At 43.3% G+C, this 24,879-nt stretch overlaps 1 protein-coding gene across 2 annotated transcripts in view; it reads right to left on the reverse strand.

The window, feature by feature from the left end:
- The window catches only part of lmo3 (LIM domain only 3), a 48,650-nt gene extending 39,919 nt beyond the window's left edge, over positions 1-8,731 (reverse strand). Inside the window, exons 1-2 of one of the 2 annotated variants that reach the window (XM_061073816.1) lie at positions 8,655-8,731; positions 2,634-2,847 (exon numbers count right to left, since the gene is read on the reverse strand). In XM_061073816.1, coding sequence (XP_060929799.1) covers positions 2,634-2,839 — 206 coding nt within the window. In that variant the 5' untranslated portion in view covers positions 2,840-2,847; positions 8,655-8,731. Of the gene's footprint in view, positions 1-2,633; positions 2,848-6,098; positions 6,312-8,654 lie in introns of those variants that run through there. The other variant, XM_061073808.1, reaches the window with a different exon arrangement.
- Between the last annotated feature and the right edge of the window lie 16,148 nt (positions 8,732-24,879).

The following is a 24,879-nucleotide window of genomic DNA, read 5'->3' on the forward strand; positions in this document are numbered from 1 at the left end:
AAAGTCTCACATGTCTGCGAGTCTCAGAAATGAGTAAAACAAAAGGAAAGAGGATATTTGTTTGGGACTATTTTCAGTGGTGGATGAATATACATTTTGTGATTTACTGTGTAATTGGGGTTTGGTGGTGAAAATTAAGGAACAGGTCACATGTTGCAATGTGCCTTTCCAGGTGGACTCTATCTCTGGGAGGGAGAATAGAGGAAAATTAAAGACATAGAGAGTTTGGGGACTTTTCCAAATTAAAACCCCGGTAACTGAGTTTTGGCCAAATAACATGCAGCACTGTATTTCCCTCCGTTTACCACATTCTCTGATTCGTCATGTCAGGAAAGATTTCAGAAGGGAGCAGGTGTCTGACAGCTCATTCACACTCTTCTTCACAGTTAGCATTACAAAATATCACAGGACATTATTCAAGCCACACAGGAAGCAAAGTGAACCATTACTCCGCAGTCAAACATTTTAAGTGCTTTGCTAACTTTACTGTAGGCTAACTGTAAAGTCTGCAGCATGCGGCACTGAGAAAAAAAATAAAGATAACACACTGAACGTGCAGAAGGAGGCTTTTTAGGAAACACCTGTGAAACACTTAGACGTAGCCCTCACACACACACACACACTGGGAGCAATGTCAGGGTTCCGTGTTTTGCTCAAGGACCCATCAGCATGTGGACAGAGGGAGTCGGGTACCAAACCATCAACCTTCAGGTTAGGCGATGAGATAAAGACACGTCTTTCGGTTGCAGTTTTCTCTGACGGTTTTCTCTCTCCACCAAACAGCTGACTGAGTCTGGGAGCTGTGCGGGATGATTGCCCCGCGGTCGGGCTCGTAACGTTTCGGTTACTCCCTGCCACAGCAGCTTCTCCTCAAAGCCTGGTAGTCGACAGCATCTAACAGCGACTTCTCTCAGCACAAGGCTGAGGTGTGCCGGGGCCTACGTCAGGTGCACAGGACACACACAAACACACACACACACACACACATACACACACACACACACACAGGCTGGAACATGTTAGCTGCTACTGTACATGCTCCCGGGCTGCTGTGCTGCAGCGAGCCACAAACAGAGTGAGAGGGAAGGAAGGAAATTCACTCAAGGGAAACATGTCTAACAATATCTTTACACAGATCCCCCTGTCACCTTAGAGAAAAACTCCAACAAGCCTATATAGATTTATAATTCTGATCAGATCTATTCCCAGGGAGTGAATGTCCTCCAATATACGTTTATTTATAAATCTAAAATTAATACCTACAATAAACAGTTTACACACTACGGTGAAATCCAATGAGCAAGACAACCTTTATCTTGCACTATCTTCCCTTTCATAAATCGATAGAGCCTTAATGTGCCACATTCAACAACCCTGAGCAGGCCTCACGCAACCACCACAACAGCAGAGGCTCTGCGGACAAGGGCCATCATGTTCTCAGAATCGGATCTACATTTTTACCCGTCATGTTTAAAAAAAAATGTGGTCACATCATTTCTCAACAGGAAGAGATGATTCCCCCGATAAGGTCTTAGAAACAAGTCTCAGTAGAAACTGATAAAACACAAAGATTGGCTGTTTTCTAAAGGGTTGATGATTCTGTGTTGACCATATAAGTATTAATATCTGTAATGTAGAGTTCAGAACTAAATCAGAGTTTGTTTAACAATGATAATTTAAGAAGTTGTAGGTGTTGATGTACTTAATAAACGATGAACATCTGATAACGGATAATGACAATGAGAAATTGTAAAAGCAAAAGCTAAGATGCAAATAAATGTTTCAACTTTACTCCCCTGAACAAAAAGAACCGAGTTCCTTCACTCTGTTCTGTAAAACAATCTCTGAGAAGTCTGAGGCTGATGGTGTATTCACCATTACTGAATAGTCAAATAACAAATGAAAAAAAAGGAAAATAAAAAGATAACAAATGAATGAGTCACAGTGAAACGCTGGTGTTCCACAATTAAGATGTCAGCAACAACATTTCACTGATCAGCTCGATTACTTCTATGTTACCAACTATCATGTTTTAAACTTGTATTTTTAAAATATACTTTCTACAAGTAAATAAACCATTAAAATATTGATTGCAACGACTCAATCCAAATGTGTCTGTATTTTCAAATAACTGTTTATCCTGGAACACAAGGTGCCACAGCAGCCACGTCTGAGGCTAATTAGAGACTTTGTGAGGAACGTAAATAGAGAGAGTTCACAAATGCTATTTATGGAAATGAGGTCACATGAGACTTTGCGCAGATATGTGCAAATAATACAAGAAATAACAACAAAATATACACAAATGAAGCTAATTAAAATTGTGGAGTGAATAAACTCTATCTGATAATTAAAGATGTCAAATTTGCCGCTGTCTAATTGCTGGATTACGGCAAATTCCGAGGCCTTAAAACAAGGTCACAGGATAGAAACCGGAGAGGGGAATAAAAATCTGTCTGTTCCGCTTCCCACAAAATAAAGGAGGAGCACGACTGGAACTCCAAATGTGTGCAGAGTAGATTTCAGTGACTCTAACTCCTCACACACACACACACACACACACACGCTGAGACTGTGCGTGTTCTCGTTGACCGTCACACGGACACGCTGGAAATGTCAGCGTCCTCTCTTACCGTAGGTAGTCTCTCCGGCACAGGATGAGGTTGGCTTTGGTGTAGAGCGTGGAGCCCACCTCGCCCAGCCTGCAGTCGCAGCAGGCACACTTCAGGCAGTCCTCGTGCCAGTACTTATCGAGGGCCTTCAGCAGGTAGCGGTCCTTGATCTTCCGGTTGCAGCCGGCACAGCCTTTTGGCTTGGTGTCCGGCTGGACGGAGAGCATTTGTATACCTGGGAGAAGCCGGGAGACAAGAGAGAGGATTCAGACAGAGTTTCTTAATGAATGAAGACACATTTAATTTCTAACATTTAGCATAAAATGACAGCAGATACTCCCCGGTTTGTCACAAAGAGTAAAATACAGGTTTTCTACGTGCGTCTTCATTTAGAATTTTAAATAACAAAATTAAATAAGATAAAAGACAACTGTGAAGAGTGAAGCTAAATGTAATCAAACACAAAACACAGAATTGAATCGTAAACTGCAGCTCTCAATGGAGCCAAGAGTTTGTGGAGTCTGTTCCCACAGGATACGATCTTCAGAAGATTATTACACGTGGAGCTCGTTCACACATAAAAACATCGTGTTAAAAATCAAAAAGTCCTTTGTGCACTGGACAAAATATATCAAACCAATAAACTGATTAAAAACTTTCCTTCAAAGCATAATTAGCTTTTTGTTTAAAAAAAGTTGTAAAGTGCACTGAAAAAGATAAACACTATTTTTTGATACACAGCAAAATTAAGTACATTGAGAAAAGAGATCATCATGCGTAGGCTTCTCGTATTCACTTCTAAAGCAAACATATTTTCACACAATGTAATCAAAACAAGATTACACATGGTGAAGAGACAGCTCCAAAAAGGCGTGCAGAGTATGTCGTGTGACATGTGTGTTACAGTTCCTGTTTTTACCGTACACATTTAGCAAGGTCTGGAAAAAAAACACAAGAAATTGTTTCTACGTTTGAGAACCCATGACAGCGTGAGCCTCGATTTGAGTCTGCCAACATTTGGAAATGTCTCCTCTGATAAAGTGCTGTGGTATTGAAGCAGGTGGAATGAGCAGGTTGGTCAGAAGAGAGGACGTGAAGGGAAAGAGACACATTTAGAAGAACAGAGTTTGAAGGGAGGCTAAATAAAACATCTAACTCAATTATTTTTAATGTATTATTGTACTGATTTTATAAAAGAGTTGCAAGTGTGGACGCTGCTTAATTTGTAACCTGAAGAAAACACTCACCAATAGTTCCTGTGCTTTGAAGTATCATTTAAACAACACCGAACTGAACCAAAGTCTGTTTCCAGAGCTGCGAGTAAATGAGTGGAACTAGTCACTGGTTGTGACAAAGAAGGAGAAGAAGCGCGTGCAGGCTGTTGGTCGCTACACTAACAGCAGCACTGTTTACGGGACAACACACACACACACAGACACAAAGCCACAGTTTCACTCCTTTTTCCTGGACACTCTTCTTTTTTAGATATATGTTGACCCTCCCTGTGTTTGGGGGAGGCGTGGCTACAGGCCAGGAGCTTTGCGGCGGCCTGCATTGTTCGGCCTGAGCTGACTGGGGAGAGCCTTTGTAGGCCGGGGGGGTGGGAGGAGAGGGAGGGCAATGTGGCCCAATGTGGCTTCACACCGGGCTGGAATTAGTATTCTCCTACTATTCCCTGAGGACAGGCACACCCCCCACTCCCCTTTGTCCTCCTTTCACCACACACACACACACAAGCACACAGACACACACACACTATGTCTGAAGTTGTAGTTTTATCTTTAGCTACTTTTTGAAACACTGAAACTTTCCTTTAACCTTATTTTAGTTTGAGACATGTTGGCAAAACTCCTTCAGCGATAGTTGTCAGTGTGAATTTAAACACCACAGTTCGAACCACTTATCAGATCACTGCTGCTGCAGCATTTGTGTAAAGGTGCTTCACTGTTTTGGACGTTCACTCTGTCTTCCTTGAATTCAGTCTCTAAATGATTTCAACACTGAGAACTGAGAGGAACTTGAAAGCCGCACGGCCTCATGTGAAACATGTGCTGTCTTCTACCATCAGGTTATATATTGTTGTTTTAGTGATTCAGTGTGTGCATGTTGTAAGAGCAGGCTGACCTGCACAGTTGTAAGAGCAGGCTGACCTGCACAGTCTGACCACAGGACATTAATGGTTGAGGACAAACTTCTTTTTTTTAACCCAGTAAGGACAAACTACACCACATGTATTCCACTGGGGGTTGTTGTGCTTCGAAGAAACCACCACACAATCAAAATAGATAATTTTTCCACCTGCTGCACATTATTTTAAGGCTGATATCTTGTATTGATCCTGGTGGGAGGAGGTTGTGTGAGACGGTATCAAACAGGTTGCAGAGCAGCGAGCAGCTCATCTGTTCCTCTGCGTCCTGGCTGCTGATCTGTTAATTGGCTGGATCTGGAGCGCTGATCCGTCCAGCAGCCTCGCTACCAGCACAAAGTCCCTGCTACTTGTTACCAAACCAAAAGGGAGGAAGAGTTTCGAGCACCCCCTCTCACCCCTCTCCTCTCATCCCACTTTTCTTTTTTTTTCTTTTTTACAGTGCAATCAACTCGGGGGGAGAAGGAGACAAGCATGGCAGGAATTCGTCCGCTTCTCTCTTCCGATTGCCAAGAAGGAGGAGGAGGAGGGTCCCGAACAAAAGCTTCCTTTCCCCATAAAGGAAGGGGAACCACAGCTGCTCGGAGCCCCGGTGCTTTCTGTTCTCCCTTCCCTCCTCTCCACGCTCTCACCGAGGCTGCCGCCGAGCGCGTCCTCGGCCACATGTATCATCCGGAGCGGATGGATGAAGAGGAGGATGGTGATGATGATGATGGTGATGATGATGATGGTGATGATGATGATGGTGATGGAGAGGAGAGCCTGCTATTTTAGTCGCCGTGTTCTGCGTGCAGCGAGATGCTGACATTTCACCCTATCAGTTTAATTACTGTTGCCATGGCAGCGCGGCGCCGGGGAAAGGCCAGTAACGGATTTTTAACACGGAGACTCAATTTGCTCGTGCAGAGAGAGAGAGGGAGAGAGAGAGAGAGAGAGAGAGAGGGGGGAAGAGAGAGAGAGAGAGAGAGAGAGAGAGAGAGAGAGAGAGAGAGAGAGAGAGAGAGAGAGAGAGAGAGAGAGAGAGAGAGAGAAACCGGAACATGATCATCAGCTGCTGCTGCACGATCACACAGCACCAGAGCTCGTCTCCTCACGGCTCCGATGAAAGGTTATCAGAGGGGGGGGCACAGATAATGGATCCGGCGGCGGGTCACATCCGGACGCGTCGGGACGGTGATGCTGTGACTCGGGTCGTCGCAGAGACACACACACGCACACACGCACACGCACACACACACACACACACACACACACACACACACACACACACACACACACACACACACACACACACACACACACACACACACACGGAACGAAGCGCTAAAAAGGCGTCTTACCGAAACTTTTCTCCCTTTTCTGCATTTGTTGAGCCGCGGAAGCAGCCGAAGCACCCACCATGCAACCCGACGCCGCCGGGTCCGGAGAGCAGCTCAGTCCGCCGGGCAGAGGGGGGGACGCGGGGCCGGGCGGGCTTTTGTTCGGAGCGGAGGGGGAACACAATCCAGCTCGGCGACCAGAGGCGAATGAAAAGAAGTCGGGGAGGAGGTGGGTGGTGGTAGTGGTGAGGGGGGGTTGGGGTGGGGGGGAGAAGCACCGGCCAACAAAACGCAAGGCGGTGTGTGTGTGTGTGTGTGTGTGTGTGTGTGTGTGTGTGAGGGAGAGAGAGAGGAGGGGGGGGGAGCTACAGAGCTGATCGTCGCCGTCGGGCGTCACACGGCGTCTGAGGGAACGTCCCTCACCGGCCGGAGCTCCGCGGTGACAGGACGACAAAGGAGATGATAACCCTCCGCGCGCACGACCACCTCCACTAATCCCGCCGCACGACCACAGCATTCATCACTGAGTCCCCCCCCCCCCCCCCCGCTGCGCCGCTTCTCTCATTAGCGCCACCGGGCACCGCGCACCGCACCGCCACAGGAGGGACCCGCTCCCCCAGCTCTCCCAGTGCTCACCCGCACGCGTTCACACCTCCCATAGCCTCGCGTTACTCACATCTCTAACCGTGTTTAGCCCACTTGTCTACGGGTGGTGGTCTCAAGACGCATGCGTGCCACATGTCTCGCTCACCTTTCTCAGCAAGTTTACGCAGAAACCTCATCTCCAGCTCCGGGTTCCTCCCGGGAAACTTTACCCACCTGGCGCGGCGCGTCGCGCAGCACCGCTCGGTCAGGCTGGATCAGCGAGGGGGTCCGCATGGATCAGAGCGACCACTGGGCCGGATGCTGCCCGGCTACAGGTGCGCGTCCGCCCGGGGAGCGTGCAAGGGGGGAGAGGGGGGGAGTGAGTCGAGCTTTATTACGTCCAGAAGAGAAAGACAAAATCCAGTCCTTCACCGGTGAGACATCGCACCCCCACGATAAGGTCATTCACTTGATGCGAGGATGGAGAGCATGGATCGCGTGCGCGCCCCCGGAACGCCCCCTTTTTATTTTTTTCTGCCCAAACGAACGTCCTTCAATCTGCGGGGCCGCGCGGGGGCACGACGCTCGTTAGCACGGTACGGAGACAGAGACAGGTGGAGGATGGAGGACCGGATGTTCTCCGGTCATCACACCCGACGGACATCCACACAGGACGGCGGAGTGTAACGACAAAACACCTCCCGAGGACCGATGATCCACATCATGACGTGGGTTTAAACTGCAGCCAGACGGACGCTCTAATGGCTCAGATTTATAAGCGACGCACACACACACACACACACACACACACACACACACACACACACACACACACACACACACACACACACACACACCTATCAATTCACTTCTTAATGCACATTTAAGCCACTTGTCTGTGTCAGTCAAACGTTGGCTCATTAACTATTTGGGGGAAATAAAAAAAATGCAAACAAGAACTTGATCCAATGGAAACAACTATGTGTTTGTTTGTGTTTCTGAGGAAAATGTTTCCTGTACCTATGGGATTCTTTCTCCATGGCTGCCCGGCCTGATTATCTCCTCTGCACACTCTTTATTTAAATCATCCCTGTAATTAAAGGACAGAATTATACTTCGCCCAGTTATTGCGCCAGTGCGCCCGGTTGTGACTGGATGAGGTCCCCGCGCACGACCCTATAAAGTGCGCGGGGACCCCCCCATCACATCTAGTCACACACCTTCGACCCCCTCACCGCCTCACCTCGCGGCTCGCTCTATAGCTTACACACACGCACACACACACACAGACACACACACACACACACACATACACACCTCACAGTGCTCCAGTCCACAGTCTGACAAGTTAATAGTTGGCATGCGGCTCCAGCCTAAAATGCAGCGATAATGAGATGGGTCATAAAATGCTCTGCGCGCCATTATGAGTGATGAGATGCATTAAAGTTGACAGGGTATTACCTGCCAGTAATTAGGTTTTGTCATGGATTGAATTATTTCAAGGCGGCCTATCTTGGTAATCATGCAATTTGCTGCGGTGTGTGTGAGAGAGGGAGAGAGAGAGGGGGGAGTGTGTGTGTGTGTGTGTGTGTGTGCGTGAGCCTGCCACGTCTCTCCCGGTGCCCTTCCACTCTCCTTTCACTCACTGCGTTCCGCGTATTATACATCCTCGGTGCGAATGGGGGGGGGGGGATGCTGACAGGAGGCAGCGGTGGAAAGTGGAGGATGCGCGGATCAAGTCTCCTCGCCCAGCGGGAGCACGCACCTCCGCATAAGCCCTCAGATGTGCGCGAACGAGGAGAAGCTTGTTATGTTTGCACCTGACCCCCCCAACCCCCTCTGGGTCTGTGTATATAATAAGGTGATATAATGACAGCGCGGACCCGCCGGAGTGTCGGGATGCTGGATGGAGGAGAAGCCAAACGCGGAGCTTTACGCGCAGCCTTAACGCGTTGAAGTCACAACCCCAAACACACAGAGGACCGCACGTACCTTGAAGTAGAGCCAGGGATGCCCGGAACAAATGCTGCGGAGGTTTGTGAGGCGGTCGTCTCGACTTCTCTCGACTTTGAACCAAAAGTGTCCACGGGGGCAACTTTCTCTCAGCGCTCGCCAAACTCCAGGTTGTCTGCAGAAAAAAAAAAACTTGGCGACAAGGAGTTCTGGAAAGAAAAAAAAAAAAAGTTGCGCAAGTTGTTGGGATGTCGGATCCCCCTCCGCGCTGCGTCCCGTCTCTCAGTCTATCTCTCCCTCTCTCGTCTCTTGCTCTCACCACCCTCTCGCGTCTTCCTCACCTTCGTCTGCTGAGCTGTGTGCGCGCCCGGGTGTGCGTGTGCGTTGCGTGCCTCTCTCTGGTTCTCTGGCAGAGGAAAAGCGGCGGAGAGTCGAGCCTCCTCTCCTATTTAAGCCCCTCCGCCAGGTCCCCAGTCAGCAGCACACTCCAGCTCATCCAAGAAGCTGACAAGCACCGTTAGGGAAGGCAGCGCATGTTGCTCTAATGGACCTCATTAAGCTCTACTTACAGATGTTCTCTTAACATAATTGATCTGCAGCGAGTTGAGAGGACGGCAACCTATTCCCCAGCCCCCAATTATGGCCCGGTAATTAGATCCCCAACCTCCAGCTCTCCACACTCACCCTTCTAACATTCCGAAATATCAAAGTATCTTTCTCTCAAAGCGACCGCCCCCCCATCCCTCCCCCTCTACCACCTCACCTCCATGTCTCCTCCCTCCCCTCCCTCCCTCCCTCCCTCCCCTCCCTGCCTCCCACCCATAAGACACTATTGACAGTCAGATCTGCTAACCTTTGTAGTGTAGCCAGACTTAGCAGTGCACTGACTCCAACTGACAGAGCTCACTCACTCCTCTCTCTCCCTCTCTCTCTCTCTCTCTCTCTCTCTCTCTCTCTCTCTTCCTCTCTCCTCCACTCTTCTCTCTATCTCTTCCCGTTGGGAGACAAGAGTGAGTGGCACAGATGGGGAAAGAAAGAAAGAGAGGGAGAGAGAGAGAGAGAAAAGGAGGGGAAGGAAGAAAAAAAACAAGTTAGCACTTTCCATAACGGTTGTAATGATAATATCTGTCAGGGGAAATCCTTTTTTTCCCGTCGTGTCTTTTATCTTAAATAATTCCTGTGATGCCAACTTTGCACGGGTGGGGGTGGGGGCTGCTGGGAAACCGGTGAAGAGTGATAGTGCAGCTTTTATAATGCCAATCAGTGCCACTCCTATCACCCATCCAATTAGCCAGACTGCTAAAACAGAGCACTTGACACGTATTTGAAAAAAAAAAGCTGTTTGTGACGAGGTGCCATCAAGTATTTTCCGAACAGGCGCCGGTGGATGAAACGTTCACACATATTTACTACATATGTTGTCACAGTTGTACTGCACACACATTTTTTTCTGCACGTCTGGATGCATGACCCAGATTAAAACGTGTCTTTCTGTGGATGTGTGTTTCTGCAGTAGTACCCATCAGCATTATCTCCCTGACCAAAGGACGAATATCTTCAAAATTTGACGGTGACAGAACATAAGTACGCTTCATGTACATTCTATAGAAATTACACATATGCTGTATGTTCTGTCACATAGCTAATATATCAGCTTGTCTCAAGGTGTTTTGTCCTGTCACTGATGTCTATTTGAAAACTGTTTAAGTTATAGGCCCATATAATTTGAGTAATAGGCCTAAAATCACCTCTCTCTCTCCCTCATATATTGTTGACAAGTACAACACACACATATTGTTTTTTTTTACGACTCACACCATCCTTGAATAATTACTAAAGCACTGAATGTAGATTAAGCCACCACTTAAAATAGCCCCTAACAAACGTACTGGATCCTCCGGTTTGAGGAACTATTATCAAAAACTGCAGTGGCCCTGTAATTACAGAGCTTTCAAAAGAAAGGGAAAAACATTGAAAATAAGAGGAAGGTGAAAAACTTGAAGGGTATCAGAGTTATAACAATTCCTAGAGTTGGGAAGCAGAGTATCATAATTAAAGAAGCAGTGTTTAGGATTTAGTGGCATCGTGTGGTGAAGTTGCAGATTGCAATCAACTGAATACCCCCCCACCAACCCCAGGGTGGCCTTCAGGTAACCTAATAACAAGAAGACGAGATAAAGAATAAGAAGGAAATACAATAGTTGGTGTCACATAAAAGCCATTGACAGCTGCCCTTTAAGGACCACTGTGTGGGGTTTTAAAGGAGACATTGAATATAATACTCATAGTGTTGTTTTCATTGGGGTAATCACATGAGCTAAGAACTAATGATATAAAAACCGAATAAATTATGCAACCAAAAGTCGCTGATTTGCATTTCCACCCTGCCACACATCTGTTGGCAGACATTTAGCAGGAGTGAGTCTTGTACCTGGCAGCATGCAGACACTTTGTTGCATTGCAGTGTGGAACTCTGGGTTCAGGTCTGTGACCTTGCTGCCATTTGCTGCAAATTCATTACATCTTGTACATCATATATGTAAAATGTAATGTTTAAATTGATATGGAGGATTTGATCCCTGATCATTTATTTCTGGGGCAGTGTCTGGCCTGTGAAAAGAGAAGAAAGAATTACATCTGTGATCAGAGACTTTGCTTTATGGATGTTTACATCTTGAGGAATAACAGACGATCGTAACTTTGAAATATTCCTCATCAAAATTTGCAGCTGGCCTTGCCAGATGGGGTCTATCTTTTTTTTCAGATACATCATTGTGCCTTTTGACATGGATCATCTGACCTGGTCGTACATCACCCGTTTCCTCACTATTGCCCTTCCAACATTTGAGTTTAAAGTATCTGAGATTGGGGATTGGACTGTATGCAGGTTATATTCTACGCGAGCTGGTAAGATTTGGGTTTCATTATCTGGAGGGCCAAAGGGCGTGCTGGCAAACATCAGAATGTTATGGATGGGCCCCAGCTCTGCAGTTGATGAACAAGCACAGAGAGAACTCTCAGATGATATTATTCATTTCCAAACAGTATTCTAAAAACAATCACTTAAAGGTTCAGTGTGTAGAATTTAGTGACCTCTGGTGGTGAATTTGCATGTTGCAGCTGAGTACCACTCACCTCACCCTCCCCTTCCAGATATGAAGGAGAATCTGTGGTAGACTTCATGTGTCATAAAAACTAAAAAGCTGTTAGTTTGTCCAGTCTGGGCTAACAGACATGGCGACCTCCATAGAGAGGACCCACTCCTGATGTTGATAGTAAGTATTTTAATACAAAGGGTCCATTATAGGGTAAATAAAACAACAATTTGTACAATTTAGATGAAACACCCAGTTAAAACATCACTATGATTATTTTATATAAAATGTGTTCCAATAGATCTCTTTCATCTAAATCTTATCCACTGAACCTTTAAAAAGTGACACTACAACAAATGGAACATCGTTATTATACCTGAGGGGCAGGTGGACCAACCAATGTTCAGCGAGAATGATTTCAGATAAAACCTCTTCGGTCACGGATCCATTTCTCTATCCGTCGCTTTTCTCTGTTCTTCTCCATGTTGAAAGGCTTCTAGGGATGACTCATGTTCTACTGTGACATAGTGCAGGAAGCCAGAGCACATGTCCCAAAGCAGAGCAGGAACGTTGAACATAGAACTAAGAAAAAATAAACAAGTACGATCTTTCTATCCGAGTTTATTATAATTAACTCGAAAATCGACCTAATATGTATACGTTTAAACCACAGATTTCCCCTCTAGGGCAAAGCATATTAAATGTACGCAAATTGTTATACAATTCACAATTCACACGGGCGGCTGTGGCTGAGGGGTAGAGTGGTCGTCCTTCAACCTGAAGGTCGGCGGTTCGATCCCCAGTCTGAACCATCTGCATGCCGAAGTGTCCTTGGGCAAGATGCTGAAACCTCAATAGCCCCCCATAGAATAACAAAGTGCTGCAAGTAGATGCACTGTATGAATGTGTGTGTGAATGGGTGAATGTGAAACTGTACTGTAAAGCGCTTTGAGTGGTCTTCATCAGACTAGAAAAGCGCTATACAAATCCATTTACCATTTACTTGCAGGAGTGGACACTGCTAAGCTGACCCAGTATGTGCAGGATTACATTACTCAGTAAATAAAGTCATCATAGTGTTTTGCCCTCTTCCATCACTAACATAACTCCAAATATCCTTGTTCCACTGCAGAAGGATGGGGGACAACCCTTTGCTGACCGTCTTTATGAGAAAAAAATAACTACTTAATATAAATACAGAATATAGTAGGCGGTAAGTAGAGGTGCTGTCAACCCCTGATTTTCAAAAATAACTTTTTATAAACACACTTAACGCTTGTATTCTCTAGCTCAGTTTTTTTAACCATGCCAAAATGGTTTGGAGCACTATGTTCTTCTTCTTGGATCTGTATAATCAGAGCAGACTGTTTAAAAGTCAAATGTTATGCAAATTGGGGTCAAGCTAACATTTAATAATGTAAGTATTAATTATGTGTGTTGCCCCCAGGAGGGGATTTGAATGGTAATTATTGAAAGCGTTCTTGTGTCATTGCTGTATAATATATGATCATAAGGTTGAAGAGTGCAGCCACAGAGTGAAGGCCCAATCATACTGACTTACTGAAGACAGCAGATATGTTTGAATGGGCCTTTGTGAACCGTTCAGCAAGCTTCACCTCCTATTGGGGCATGTTGAAACTTCTAATGAAGCCATTTCCTCTCCAGGACCACAGAGCTTCTCTGCGTCGGTCGCTTGTCAGTCCAACCCATATTGATACAATCTCTTTTCTGTGTTTTGTAATGGGGGTGTAGAGGCTAAACTGACCAGAGAACATAAAACTGTCAGGAAAAGATCTACACAAGAAACAAAGTCATGCTGTCAAAAGTATTTCTCCCACTGATTTCTGAGACAGTTGCTATAACTGGCTGACATAATTACAAATTACAGCAACGTTGTCCCCCAATTGTTACTTTCTTTTCTCATGCCAAAAGCCGTTTGTTGATGTATCCACACAAGACGGGTCCTGTCATTTTAAGAAGGTTGCTCCATTGTCCCAATGTTCATGAACTTAAAAAGCAGTGCAACTTTGGTGCAGTTATTTCCAGACAGGAGTATATTTGATGCTAAGACGAAGTAGCCAGCTGGCACCCTCTCCTTGAATGTAGAATGAGAGTTCCACTGCCAGACAAAGTGATTGTTTGGACAGAGATAAAAAAGATGGGAATAAAGACATGATAGCATTTAGCTTTCAGCACCACTGACATTGGCTGCCAATGTCGTTGAGGCTGTCATCAACAGAAATAAGAGCAAAAACGGTAGAAGCAAGCAGACACTAGTCTGGTGCAGGGGTTGGTGTGTTGAGCACAGTGCTCCTGTCAACTATTCAAGTCTCCCCTAGCTATGTCTAAGCACATGTGTCCTCACATGTGGAGAAAAAGGGGACAAGACATGTTGTATGGCATGCTCAACATACCGGCACAAGAAATGGTCTTGAATGAAGTGCTGGTGGATCGCATACTTCTCAAAACGGTCACAGACATTGGAAGCTTTAACAGGAGAGCTGCCTATTCTCTCTGATTTTGATGTATTCTGGTTCCGTAGATTCACTTGTGCGGCATCACAGGCAACTCCCAATCAAATTGTGTTGAAACAAATGCTCAAACGGCAACAAATGTCAAAATGAATATGAAGAGAGGAGGCAGTTGGTGAATCTGGTTTCTGTGCATTTGACGATAATGACGTCAGTTGCGTCTTATCTCTCAAGACATCCCCCTCTCCAAAACCAGTTCAGTATACACACAGTATACTTCTGTTCCAAAGACTCAAGCATGGAAATGAGAGAGTACATGCAAGGTTCATAGAAAAATAAAGGGGTAACACCATTGTGGTGGCCATTATCATCCCCATTGTCCGCAAGGGTGTCAGCCACTGCCTCTGTTGAGATTACAAAGAACCTGGCCAGTCAGTTCCTGATCATTTCTCCATACAAGGGCATGATGGAAACATAGGAAACTAGGATAAGTGCAAAACACAAAGGACTTTAATCAAGGAATTAAAAGAGCTATATAAAATAAAGATTCCTGTGGAGGAGGATGGTGAAGCACAAGACTTCCTCCTGACAAGAACAGCTGGTGCTTACCAAGGCCTGCACCATTTGCTGCTCTTCATCATATTACATCAGCACTTGGGTCATTTGATGGTGCAGAGAACATTTGACCGCATTTGGGAGAAGTCCTATTGGCCTTAGTCCTCAATAAGTTGCATCATCAGATGGGCACAGAGTTGCAGCGCAGACTGACGACTGGGCTGAAGGAACTGTCAGGCTTCCAGAGCTCCCACACAACATCCTACCACCTTCTGCAAGGGGTTGGAGGACTCAAATTTAAAGTGTGTTTACGGTGGACATTGCAGTTTATAGATAATTTATAGCATTGCTGTGTTGTTTGTGCTGGTGATTATGCATTTCTGTATCTGTGTTAGTTAGAGGATCAGTGGAGGCCAATCTGAGCGGCGATATTTCTCTTGCAGCAGAACAGCCCAACAGTTCTCAGTCAGGAATGATAGCAGAGCTGATGTACACTGGTTTTCACATGACAAAGGTGGGATGAAAAAGTAAATACACAGCCCACATACTGCATTATTGGACACTGAGCATTAATGTTTTGTATATTTCAGTTGGACGATTTCCGATGATGAATTTCGGACATTTGTTCAATGGATCCCAATCACATTGGTCCAGTGGTTAGCGCTAAACTCCCCCTTGTGTGCAGCTGTGAACTCTACCTTCCTCCCACACTTTCCGCCCAGGGTTAGGTTAATTTTAGACTCTAAATAGCCCGTAGGTGTGAATGTTAATGGCTGTTTCTCTCTACATGTCAGCCTTTGATAGACTGGTAACCTGGGGACTGTGGCTCAAGAGGCGGAGAGAGTGGTCCTCTTCACAATACGTGATTTTCAGCCTAATTTGCGGGTCACCAATGAGTTTTGCAACTGGGTGACGAAAGCCCCTGATTGGCAGAAAAGTGCTGCCAAAAGATGCTAATCCATTTAGCATTTACCATTGCCTCCTGCCAAATGTCAGCTGGGATTGGCTCCACCCCCTTGCAACCAAGGATAATTATAAATAATGGATGGATCCAAACACACTGTATGTGCATGGCTCCATCCATCTACTTTGTATGTAAAATCAATGTATAGCATCAGATTTATTAAGAAATACCTCACAGCCATAAACTAAAGGTTTTCAGATTTAACAGCGACAGAGAACAGTCCACTGCTATCACGGAAACTGAAGTGAGGGGTTTGTTGCAATCATAACAAATCTCTGTAACTCTGAGTGAATCACTTCACTGAACACTTTGACATTTCCTAGAGGACACTCTAGACTCCCGCCGCTATCATTGTCCTTCCATTGTGGAGTCATCTCAGGCAATCCAGGAGCTTAAGGAGTGAATACCTCACCGTGGTCCTCCAGCCCCACACACACACTCACACACACACATACACACACACACACACACACACACACACACACTCAAACACACACACACACACACACCCTTGTCCAGCCCATGAGGATGTCAGGAGGAGAAACCCACTGCACTCACAACCAACAGAGCCTCTCCTTAAAGACACTCTCAGTAACGGCTACCAGTAGATAACCCTCAAGTGGGGTCAAGGGATATAGAATTTTAAGAACAACTTTTCCGTAACAGACCCATTTTTTTCTTTTGGCGAAGGAGAAGTGTCAGAACTAAGTTCCAGCTCCATCTCTCCACAAAAGTCTTGGGAATCACCTTTGGTAATATGTCAGAAGGGAGCCTTTGAAATCTCAAGAATAGCTGGGCCAGAGAGTATTGACCCTTCTTATGACTCCACTGAGAGTTAATGGAGATTACTTAATTCAAGCGTCTATTCATTTAGCTGGAATATAAAATGAGAACAGCAGCAGTCAAAGAGCTGGGAGGATGGTAAAGAGGCTGTCTTGTTCTCTGGGACTCTGAACGGGAAATAATAGACAGTGGCCGGCGACAAGTGGAAGATGAAAACATCCTTCAAAGAGAAACCATAGCTTCATCTTCTGAAAAACGCTGAACATTCATACATGATTTTTACAGTATGATCTCAACGAAACATCTATAAAAATGTCATGCCACATTAAGAATCAAAGACTGCATGTTATAAAACTCCACTCACTGGACCGTTGTCTCTGTAAAGATTAAAGACTTCGGTCGAACACTTGATAAGGTCAATGTTGTGTGTAGACTATGTGCATTGATTTAAAAAAAGTGAGTTACTTTATCGTGAATAGTTACTTACACATTCAGACCTTATTTGTATCAACTTTTCTCCCATGTAGAAATTAGGCTTAATCAAATTTTTATGTGAACTCAATTCGTTATCAGTGGCATTATTATCATTATTACAAGGATTTCTTTATTAATGATCGTTAAAAGCATGTATGTATTAACTATCCATGTGGATTTGTTTTTACTAAAAAATCCTAAAAAACTGCTGCCCTTCACCCTTTCTGCTTGTGTATAAATACTCAGGTCAAAGTTTTGTATCAAGTATAGTGCACACAACAACATTTAGATTTAACACCAATTTAGAAAAACACAGCTCCAGGACTCTCCTGAAGCGGAAGGTTAAAGATGCCAACCACCACAATCCATACTGTCCTTGTTCAAATGATGTTGTCAGATGCTTTCCATGTCTCCCTGTCATATCTTTATTATATTTGGCTTTTAACAAGGCATGAAAACCAAAAAAAATTTGAAAAAGAAAACTGTACAATATGAACACCATGTAAATGTAGGTATGATACTAAAGATTTTAAAACTGAGTTGATATAGAGGGCCCTTCTGCACCAATTTGCCTCATAGGACTTAACAAAAAACCTTTAACAAGGACAAAAAATTCGCACAATATACAATTCGTCACATCTAACCAAACTGAAACCAACTGATATACACTGTATTGGTTATGTCCACCACCAGGTCAACGATTAAACACATATAAATGTTGTGTGTACAAGTGAAGAGGCTGACTCATGTAATCTGGAGCCATCTCCAAACTGATATAATGATAGGTCATTATATCACTGATTGTCTATATATGTCACTTCAGACCTGATGTTCACTGGTGGCCACTCAGGTCATGATGCACTTACAGACTGGGACCCTTCACTATGTTTCAGATTTGTATTCGTCATTGCAGTGATACATAATCACCTGTATTTAATACCAAATCAGAAGCATAAATGAAAAGTATTTAGTATAATTATACTGTACAATTCCAAAGCCTCAACATAACACACGAAATGAGAGCGTGCAAGGTTTATTGAACAATGAATGGATAAAACAATCAAGGTTCTGTATATGTTCAAACCGGACATTTATCACTTGAAATATATTCCACTTAGTTACTACATAAATTTGTCCAAGTTTATGGATATTGTATATGACTCGATACTTTGGAAGGGAGCAGTGGGAACAGGCTGCCTAATACACATAATAATTATTAATATTAATATATTAATAGTGTCCAGGGGGACTATTTCATCAGGATAAACCAGTTCCATTGGAAAATTGTCTCAGTCACATCTGTGGCTCAAGGATTTTTTCAGCTACCTTTTGCCCATCCTATTAACTTTGTTTGATTTGATAGGACCAGCTCTCTCTCCTTATCAACACTGCCTTTCCTCTGGAGGAATCGTGCAGTGATCATGCAATGATTCATAATCCACCTGCTCACCGTTGTAAATGAATAATGTCATAGACGAGGGAACACGTTAAAAGGAAATGAATCAGTTTGATGTCATGTGGGCAAGAATGATACTTCTGAAAAAAAGATTGGGGTCAGATTATACACAGTAAATGTCAACGGAACATTCTCCTCACAAAAAAAGCTATATTTTAAAATTGCAACACAATGTCAAATAGAAAATATGTATTTTTTTCGTTTCAAATGTATAATGCAGAGACTTATTGGTCTAATAAATGCAAATTAAAGGTACGTACATGTGATTTTAAAATCATTTTATTCCAAATGTATTGTGACAGCCCTGGTCTTATGTGTTTCCCTGGCTGTTGCCTCTGTTCCAGGTGGTTTGCCCGCCTCTGTTACTTAGTCTGCTATGCCCTGGTCTCCTGCCTTGTTTTGCCTGACTTCCTGGTTACTGGGGACTCCGCCTACTCTTGATTGCTGAATTGCTGCAGTATAAAAGCCCGGTTTCATTAGGGCTTGTTTGTACTTTTGCTTTCCACCACACAACACAAGCTACACACACATGGCTTTCACTGCATCCCACACCTCCGCCACACACTGACAACTAGCTTGACATTTCATTAATTTAGTAATTCTTTGGAATCCATCATCTATTTGATTTGATTAAAGCTTTCTAAGTCGACCTCTAGTAATTGTTGTGGCCTACAACCAGCTGGTCATTACAGTTTATTAGTATACACTCAGTATGAATGACTCAGTGAAAACATGCTTTTTGACAAAATCCAGAAATCTTTCATTAACATTAGAATTCAGACCCTAAATTCAACTGTAAATCTCAATCTGACAGGATTAGATGTGTTTTCAGGCCTTTCTGTCTTATAGGGTTTAAGTCTGGGCCTTGGCTGAGGCACTCGGGTACTTCTGCCACTCCTGTGTTGTCTTGGCTGACTTCTTCAGGTCACTGAAGTGTTCTCTGCTGCATGTTTTCTTCTAAAACCTCTCTGTATTTGGCTTAATTCATCTTTCCCTAAATTCTGATCAATCTCCATATCCCTTCTGCTGAGGATCACACCCAAAGCATGACGCTGACACCACCATGCTTCATCATATGAATGGTAGCAGCCAGCTTCTGAGCACTGACTTGTTTTTAACAGACACACTGTAGTGCTTTGAGTTCAAGAGGCTTTTTTTCCTCATTTACCGCATGCTCTCAGAGTCCTTTGAACATGGCACACTCCAAGTGGGCTGCCATGTGCCTTTCACACCAGAATGGCCTTTGTCTAACCACAACACATAAAGTATTTACCACTAGTAGGTTCTCCCATCTCCACAGAAAACTTCTGAAACTCTGTTACAGTGACCATTGGGTTCTTGGTCACGTCTATGACTTGTCCTTAAGAAGAGTCCTTCAAACTTCTTCCATTTGATGCCACTGTGGCCTGAAAACCTTTTGAAGCTGCTGCATTCCGTTAGTATCTCAAAACAAGACATATGTCTACAAAGCCCACCAGGTGCACACAAATTTAAAAAAATTTGCTCTTAAAATGAATACACTATGTAAACAAATTACAAATTCCTGTGCTTAACTGAACAGTTTATAATAATAACAGAGACAACATCCAACATGTTTTCAAGTATCGGTGTCATTTACGAAATATCGCTTCTGGCGTTTTATTCTGTGATGCAGCCCTGGTTGCAGGTTTCAGCCATAGTGCTCAGCTGTGACTGCCTTCGGTTAGCTTCACATAAACAAAACGACTAGTTAGCCTGATGTGGTTAATATGTGCCAACACTCTCCTAGCATAGAAGCCGTCTGGCCCGGCTCTATGCGTCAGTCTGACAGAAGCATGTTTAATACTGCTAGTGCAGTGCCTGTTCCACACCTGCTTCTTTGAAGTGGACTGTTGGTTTGACCCGTGTTAATGCTCCAGAGCTGCCGACGCATTATTCCTTATCATTAGTGAGTCCTCCACAAACAATTCTACAGTATATTGTCACTTTTAAGTGTTTGTGCGCTGGACGATGTGTGCAGAGCTTTTTATAAACAGTGTATGGTGCAGAGTGAAGTTAGAAATCTTTGTGTTCATCCTTCCTGGTTTATCTGCAATGAAGATTATAGTCAATGTTTTTTGTAAAAGTGAAACTGCTGTTTATTTGTTATTGTTGGTGTGTGGCTAACCCTGACCCTTTATTTAAAATGAATGCAATAAAGTTACATGGAACTTAACTTTGTAATTGAAATACATAAAGTTAATGTATTATGCATAGTTTTTGAGTGAATGATATTTCATCAATGATAAAACTTTTGGGAGCACATCAAATACTTTGAAGGATGATCAGCAGACAGCAGTTTGAGATGCAGAGATAGATTCGTTTTGCACTCTCAGCCAAGGCACTTTTATGCAGCTGTAATTGCATTTCATTTTTTTTTATTCATTCATTTATTTCTAACACACATTAATCAGCATTTGTAAATGTGCCAGTTTTCATCACCCAAACACTGCAGTGACTGTAGATGTTCTAAAAAAATCAGTCGGATGACACCAATAGATCTGCAACAAGCTTCATTCTCGTCTGTGGCTGTTAAAGTTGCCTGTCAGACAAATGAAGACACTGGTGGTGCATGCTGGGAAGTAGCTTCACGCTACAGGATCTAACAGAGTGACTCTTTGCTTTTGGGTCAAATCCAGAGCTTGCTCTTCTGAGATGACATGTGACAGACAAAATGTGGGAGCTAAGACGACAGGGAACAAAAGAGAACCCTCTCCACAGTTCTTCCTCGAAGCTTCAAACATCAAACCGTCCTAGCGGGCTCAGAACACATGTCTTCTACGTATGAATCAGTTGCTGCATGCATATATTTTTCAATAAGATGTTAATTTAACAGTTAAAACTTGGAAAGGTTTTTTACGCTTGTGTGATTCCATCGATATATGAGCAGGGAGGCTTTAAAACTGAAAAAACATTTTTCATCAGTGTTTCGGATGCTTTTTATGGTTTTGTCATGACTAATCTGAGACTGAATCTAAACTAGCTGATAGAATTTACAGCAACCTGTAGACTGATTACTATTTAACTTAATTACTTTGATGTGAATAAATGTCTACAAATCAGGGGAGTTCTGAGCATGATAATTGGAACGACTACGACCTGAGGACTGAGAGACAGTTCACCTGCAGTTAATATTCTCTACTGGGCTGGATATTGTTCTAGTGACAATATCGATTTTTGGTATGATTTGGCTGATTTGTCTTGCCTGTTTTTAGTATAGCTGCTTTCAGACATGCACTGAACTCCGGATTATCTCCAGACATTGTCCGGAGGGGCTGTATGTGAGAACGCAGTGAGAGCCTCCGGACTTCTTCCCTTTGGTAAAAAGTGGAGCGACGCTTTCATCCTGTTGACGTGCTGATCAGGAGATTTCTTCGTTGTTGAGAAAGAGTGTGAGCAGAGAATCTCCCGCCGTGTTGTTCGCTTGTGAAAGTCAACCTCCGGAGAATGTCCGGTACAAATTCTGAAGACATTCTTCCAAGATCATATCTGAAAACAACTTATTCATTTCAAGGGAGTGAAGAAATCCAGTCTCCAGATCAGGGAACAAGGGCTGTCACAACATCAGAGTTTCACTTAATTGATTATTGTGGCCAAAACAATTAGGATAATATTAAGTTATAAAAATCATAAAAATAATGATTTCAGTCAATTTTATCTTCAGCATTGACAGAGAGAGACAGAGAGAGAAGGGAATGAGTGATAAATTGAATAGTAACATAGGAGCGGAGGCATTTGATTGAGCTGAACGATATTGCTCCCTTTCTATTGTTGTTATATGTAAATAATATACATGTTCGATGCCATTATACAGACAAACACACACATCGACAACATCTAAACACCATCTGTATTGCATAACATACATAGTAGCATAAGATGCACCTTTTGAATAGCATTTTTTCAGGCCTTTAATGATAACCTTGAACAATGCAATGCTGGTAATTGCTACATTATATCAATCAGTTCCATCCGGTGTGATTTCCTTGAGTAGCTTGGGCTGAAATTACTTATGTGTTCAGAACTGAGCATTTCAAACAGACTGCTGTATGCCTCAGCAGCAATCAATCATCCTTAATCCAAAACCAATTTACTCCGCCTGAAGAGGAAAATATCTTTTAATCTCTTGCCGAGAATCCCTGATTGCAGTGCCGAGCTTCAGTTGACAGTCAAACTGTGCCGCTTAGTATGGGACGTTTATATTGGATTTGCAGTTGCCATCCTTACACACACATGAATGAATAACGAGTGCAATAGTAGATCAGTCTTTTCCCCTCAATGATGATGGGATATTACTTTACCCAACATCTTTTTACACAATCATGCGGTCAAGGTCATCACTTAAGGCCTAAGGGGGAAAAAAAGACATGCACACACACAAACCGTGGCCGGTCCATGGTTGCATTTCAGTTTTTTCAGCAAAACCACAGCCCCTGAAAGAGCCCAACACTCACATGGTCGCACTGGTCTTGTTATCAGCAACCAGGTGGTTTGAGTTCAAATCCTTGTTGGAGCTGAACTATAATAATTTGAAACGTGTACATTTCACTCATATACACTTAGTCTAATTTAACAGCCGTGTATTAAATGAAGGTTCTTATGTTCTTATACTTTTACTAGTTGTTGCTTGAATATCCAAATGTCTTGCACTATACAGAAAGGTGTTTCTAATATTTAGCCTACAAATACTGAAGTGTTATGGACACTTTATTCCTAACCTCGTCAACTTGCACCGGTTGTGTGTTATCTTCTGCATTGATTTCAAAATTCACTTTTAAAGCATTAAATGGCCTCACTGCTCACCACATCAAGGACTTATATATTAACCCCCTATGTGCCGTGGTGTTCACTTAGATCTGTGAATAGATGCTGGTGCCCACATCACAGTTGGTGAGTAAGTGTGACCGGACCTTTGCTGATAGAGGCTTGAATCTGTGGAACATCAGACAGGCAACATCCTTTAGTATCTTTTAAATCTCTTCTCAAACACGTTTTTTTTTTTTTTATCACAGAGCTTTTACGATTGTTTGACGTATCCTGTGTTTTATTTTGTCTGTAACTTCATTTTATTCCCCTAAGTTTTATGAACTGATCGTCTGTCTCTGGATTGTTGTGATGCAGTTCATTTAATTTCCATGTTTTATCTGTTTTACTGAGAAAAGTTTATTATTATTAGTAGAAGTAGTAGTTGTATTTTAGTATTTCTTAACTGATGCGGCTATCATTAATGTACTCATTATATCTATATCACTCTTTTCTCCCTACCCCTCCTCTCTTCCACATTATTATTGTTATTATTATTATTATTATTATTATTATTATTATTATTATTATTATTATTATTATTATTATTATTATTATTATGTAACAAGGTGGACATATGCCTCGTACAATATAATTGCAGTGCTGCAGCTTCAAACATAACCATAAAGTTAAATCAATGCAATTGTCAAAAAGTAAACAGGATAGACTTCATAATTGCAGGGGTATTGCAGCCTATTAGATTCCATTAGCTTTAGCGTCAATAGAGTAAATACATTCTAAAAAACTTTTTTTTTCAAGGTAGAGCCACACTGTAAATAACCTCAGGAATTTTATAAAGTTTCTAACCGAGTTGGTGTTTTAGATTTTTGGTCTGAGGATGAACAGTATTATTGTTAGGATTTGAGGAAAAGGTTTACACCCTAGCTGCAGAAACAGGAGTCAGGAGAGAGTTTGATTTCTCAACAGAATGAATGAATCAGATACTGAGAATGTGCAAAGAGCTTCAACAGACGGGATATTCTGACCAGTGTGTTCTCCAGTGAAGAGGTGACTGGAGCCTGAGCGGGTGGAGACAGTGGCTGGCTTATCACGGTAGTTTTTATGCCTCCATACAAAGTAATACGAAATATTGATTTAAGCTAGTTTGCAAAAAAAAAGAAGCATGGCAGTATTTCCTGTGGTGCTGTAAATTGAGCTGCTGCATCTGATACTATCGCTAACCTGTCATAACCTCAGGGGTCACATGGGGACAAACATATCTTTTATTTTCATAGTTTTGTTTTAAGACGCACACACACACAAACACACACACACACACACACACACACACACACACACACACACACACACAGTTGTCTTTCTGTGTGTATCCAATAAATAAATATGACCCCTGGGTGTAACATGTTCCCCACAGTTGATGTGCTCACATATGTCACCTGGAAGCTGAGCGGTCTACCCAAGAACCGTGTCATCGGCAGCGGCACCAACCTGGACACACAGAGCTGAATAATCTGTGTACAAATTAGAGAGGAAGAAGTCAAAGTGTTCCAAGACGCCACATTTTCACATTTGAACATGTCTGGATTAAAGATTTAAATATGAAGAGAACACTTTAAAATATTCAGTGACATGCGGCCATCTGTTGTGGATTGGCCCTGTTTATATTGTCCTCTATCCTTCAAAG

Source organism: Limanda limanda, chromosome 1, assembly GCF_963576545.1.
Source record: "Limanda limanda chromosome 1, fLimLim1.1, whole genome shotgun sequence".
NCBI lineage: Eukaryota > Metazoa > Chordata > Actinopteri > Pleuronectiformes > Pleuronectidae > Limanda > Limanda limanda.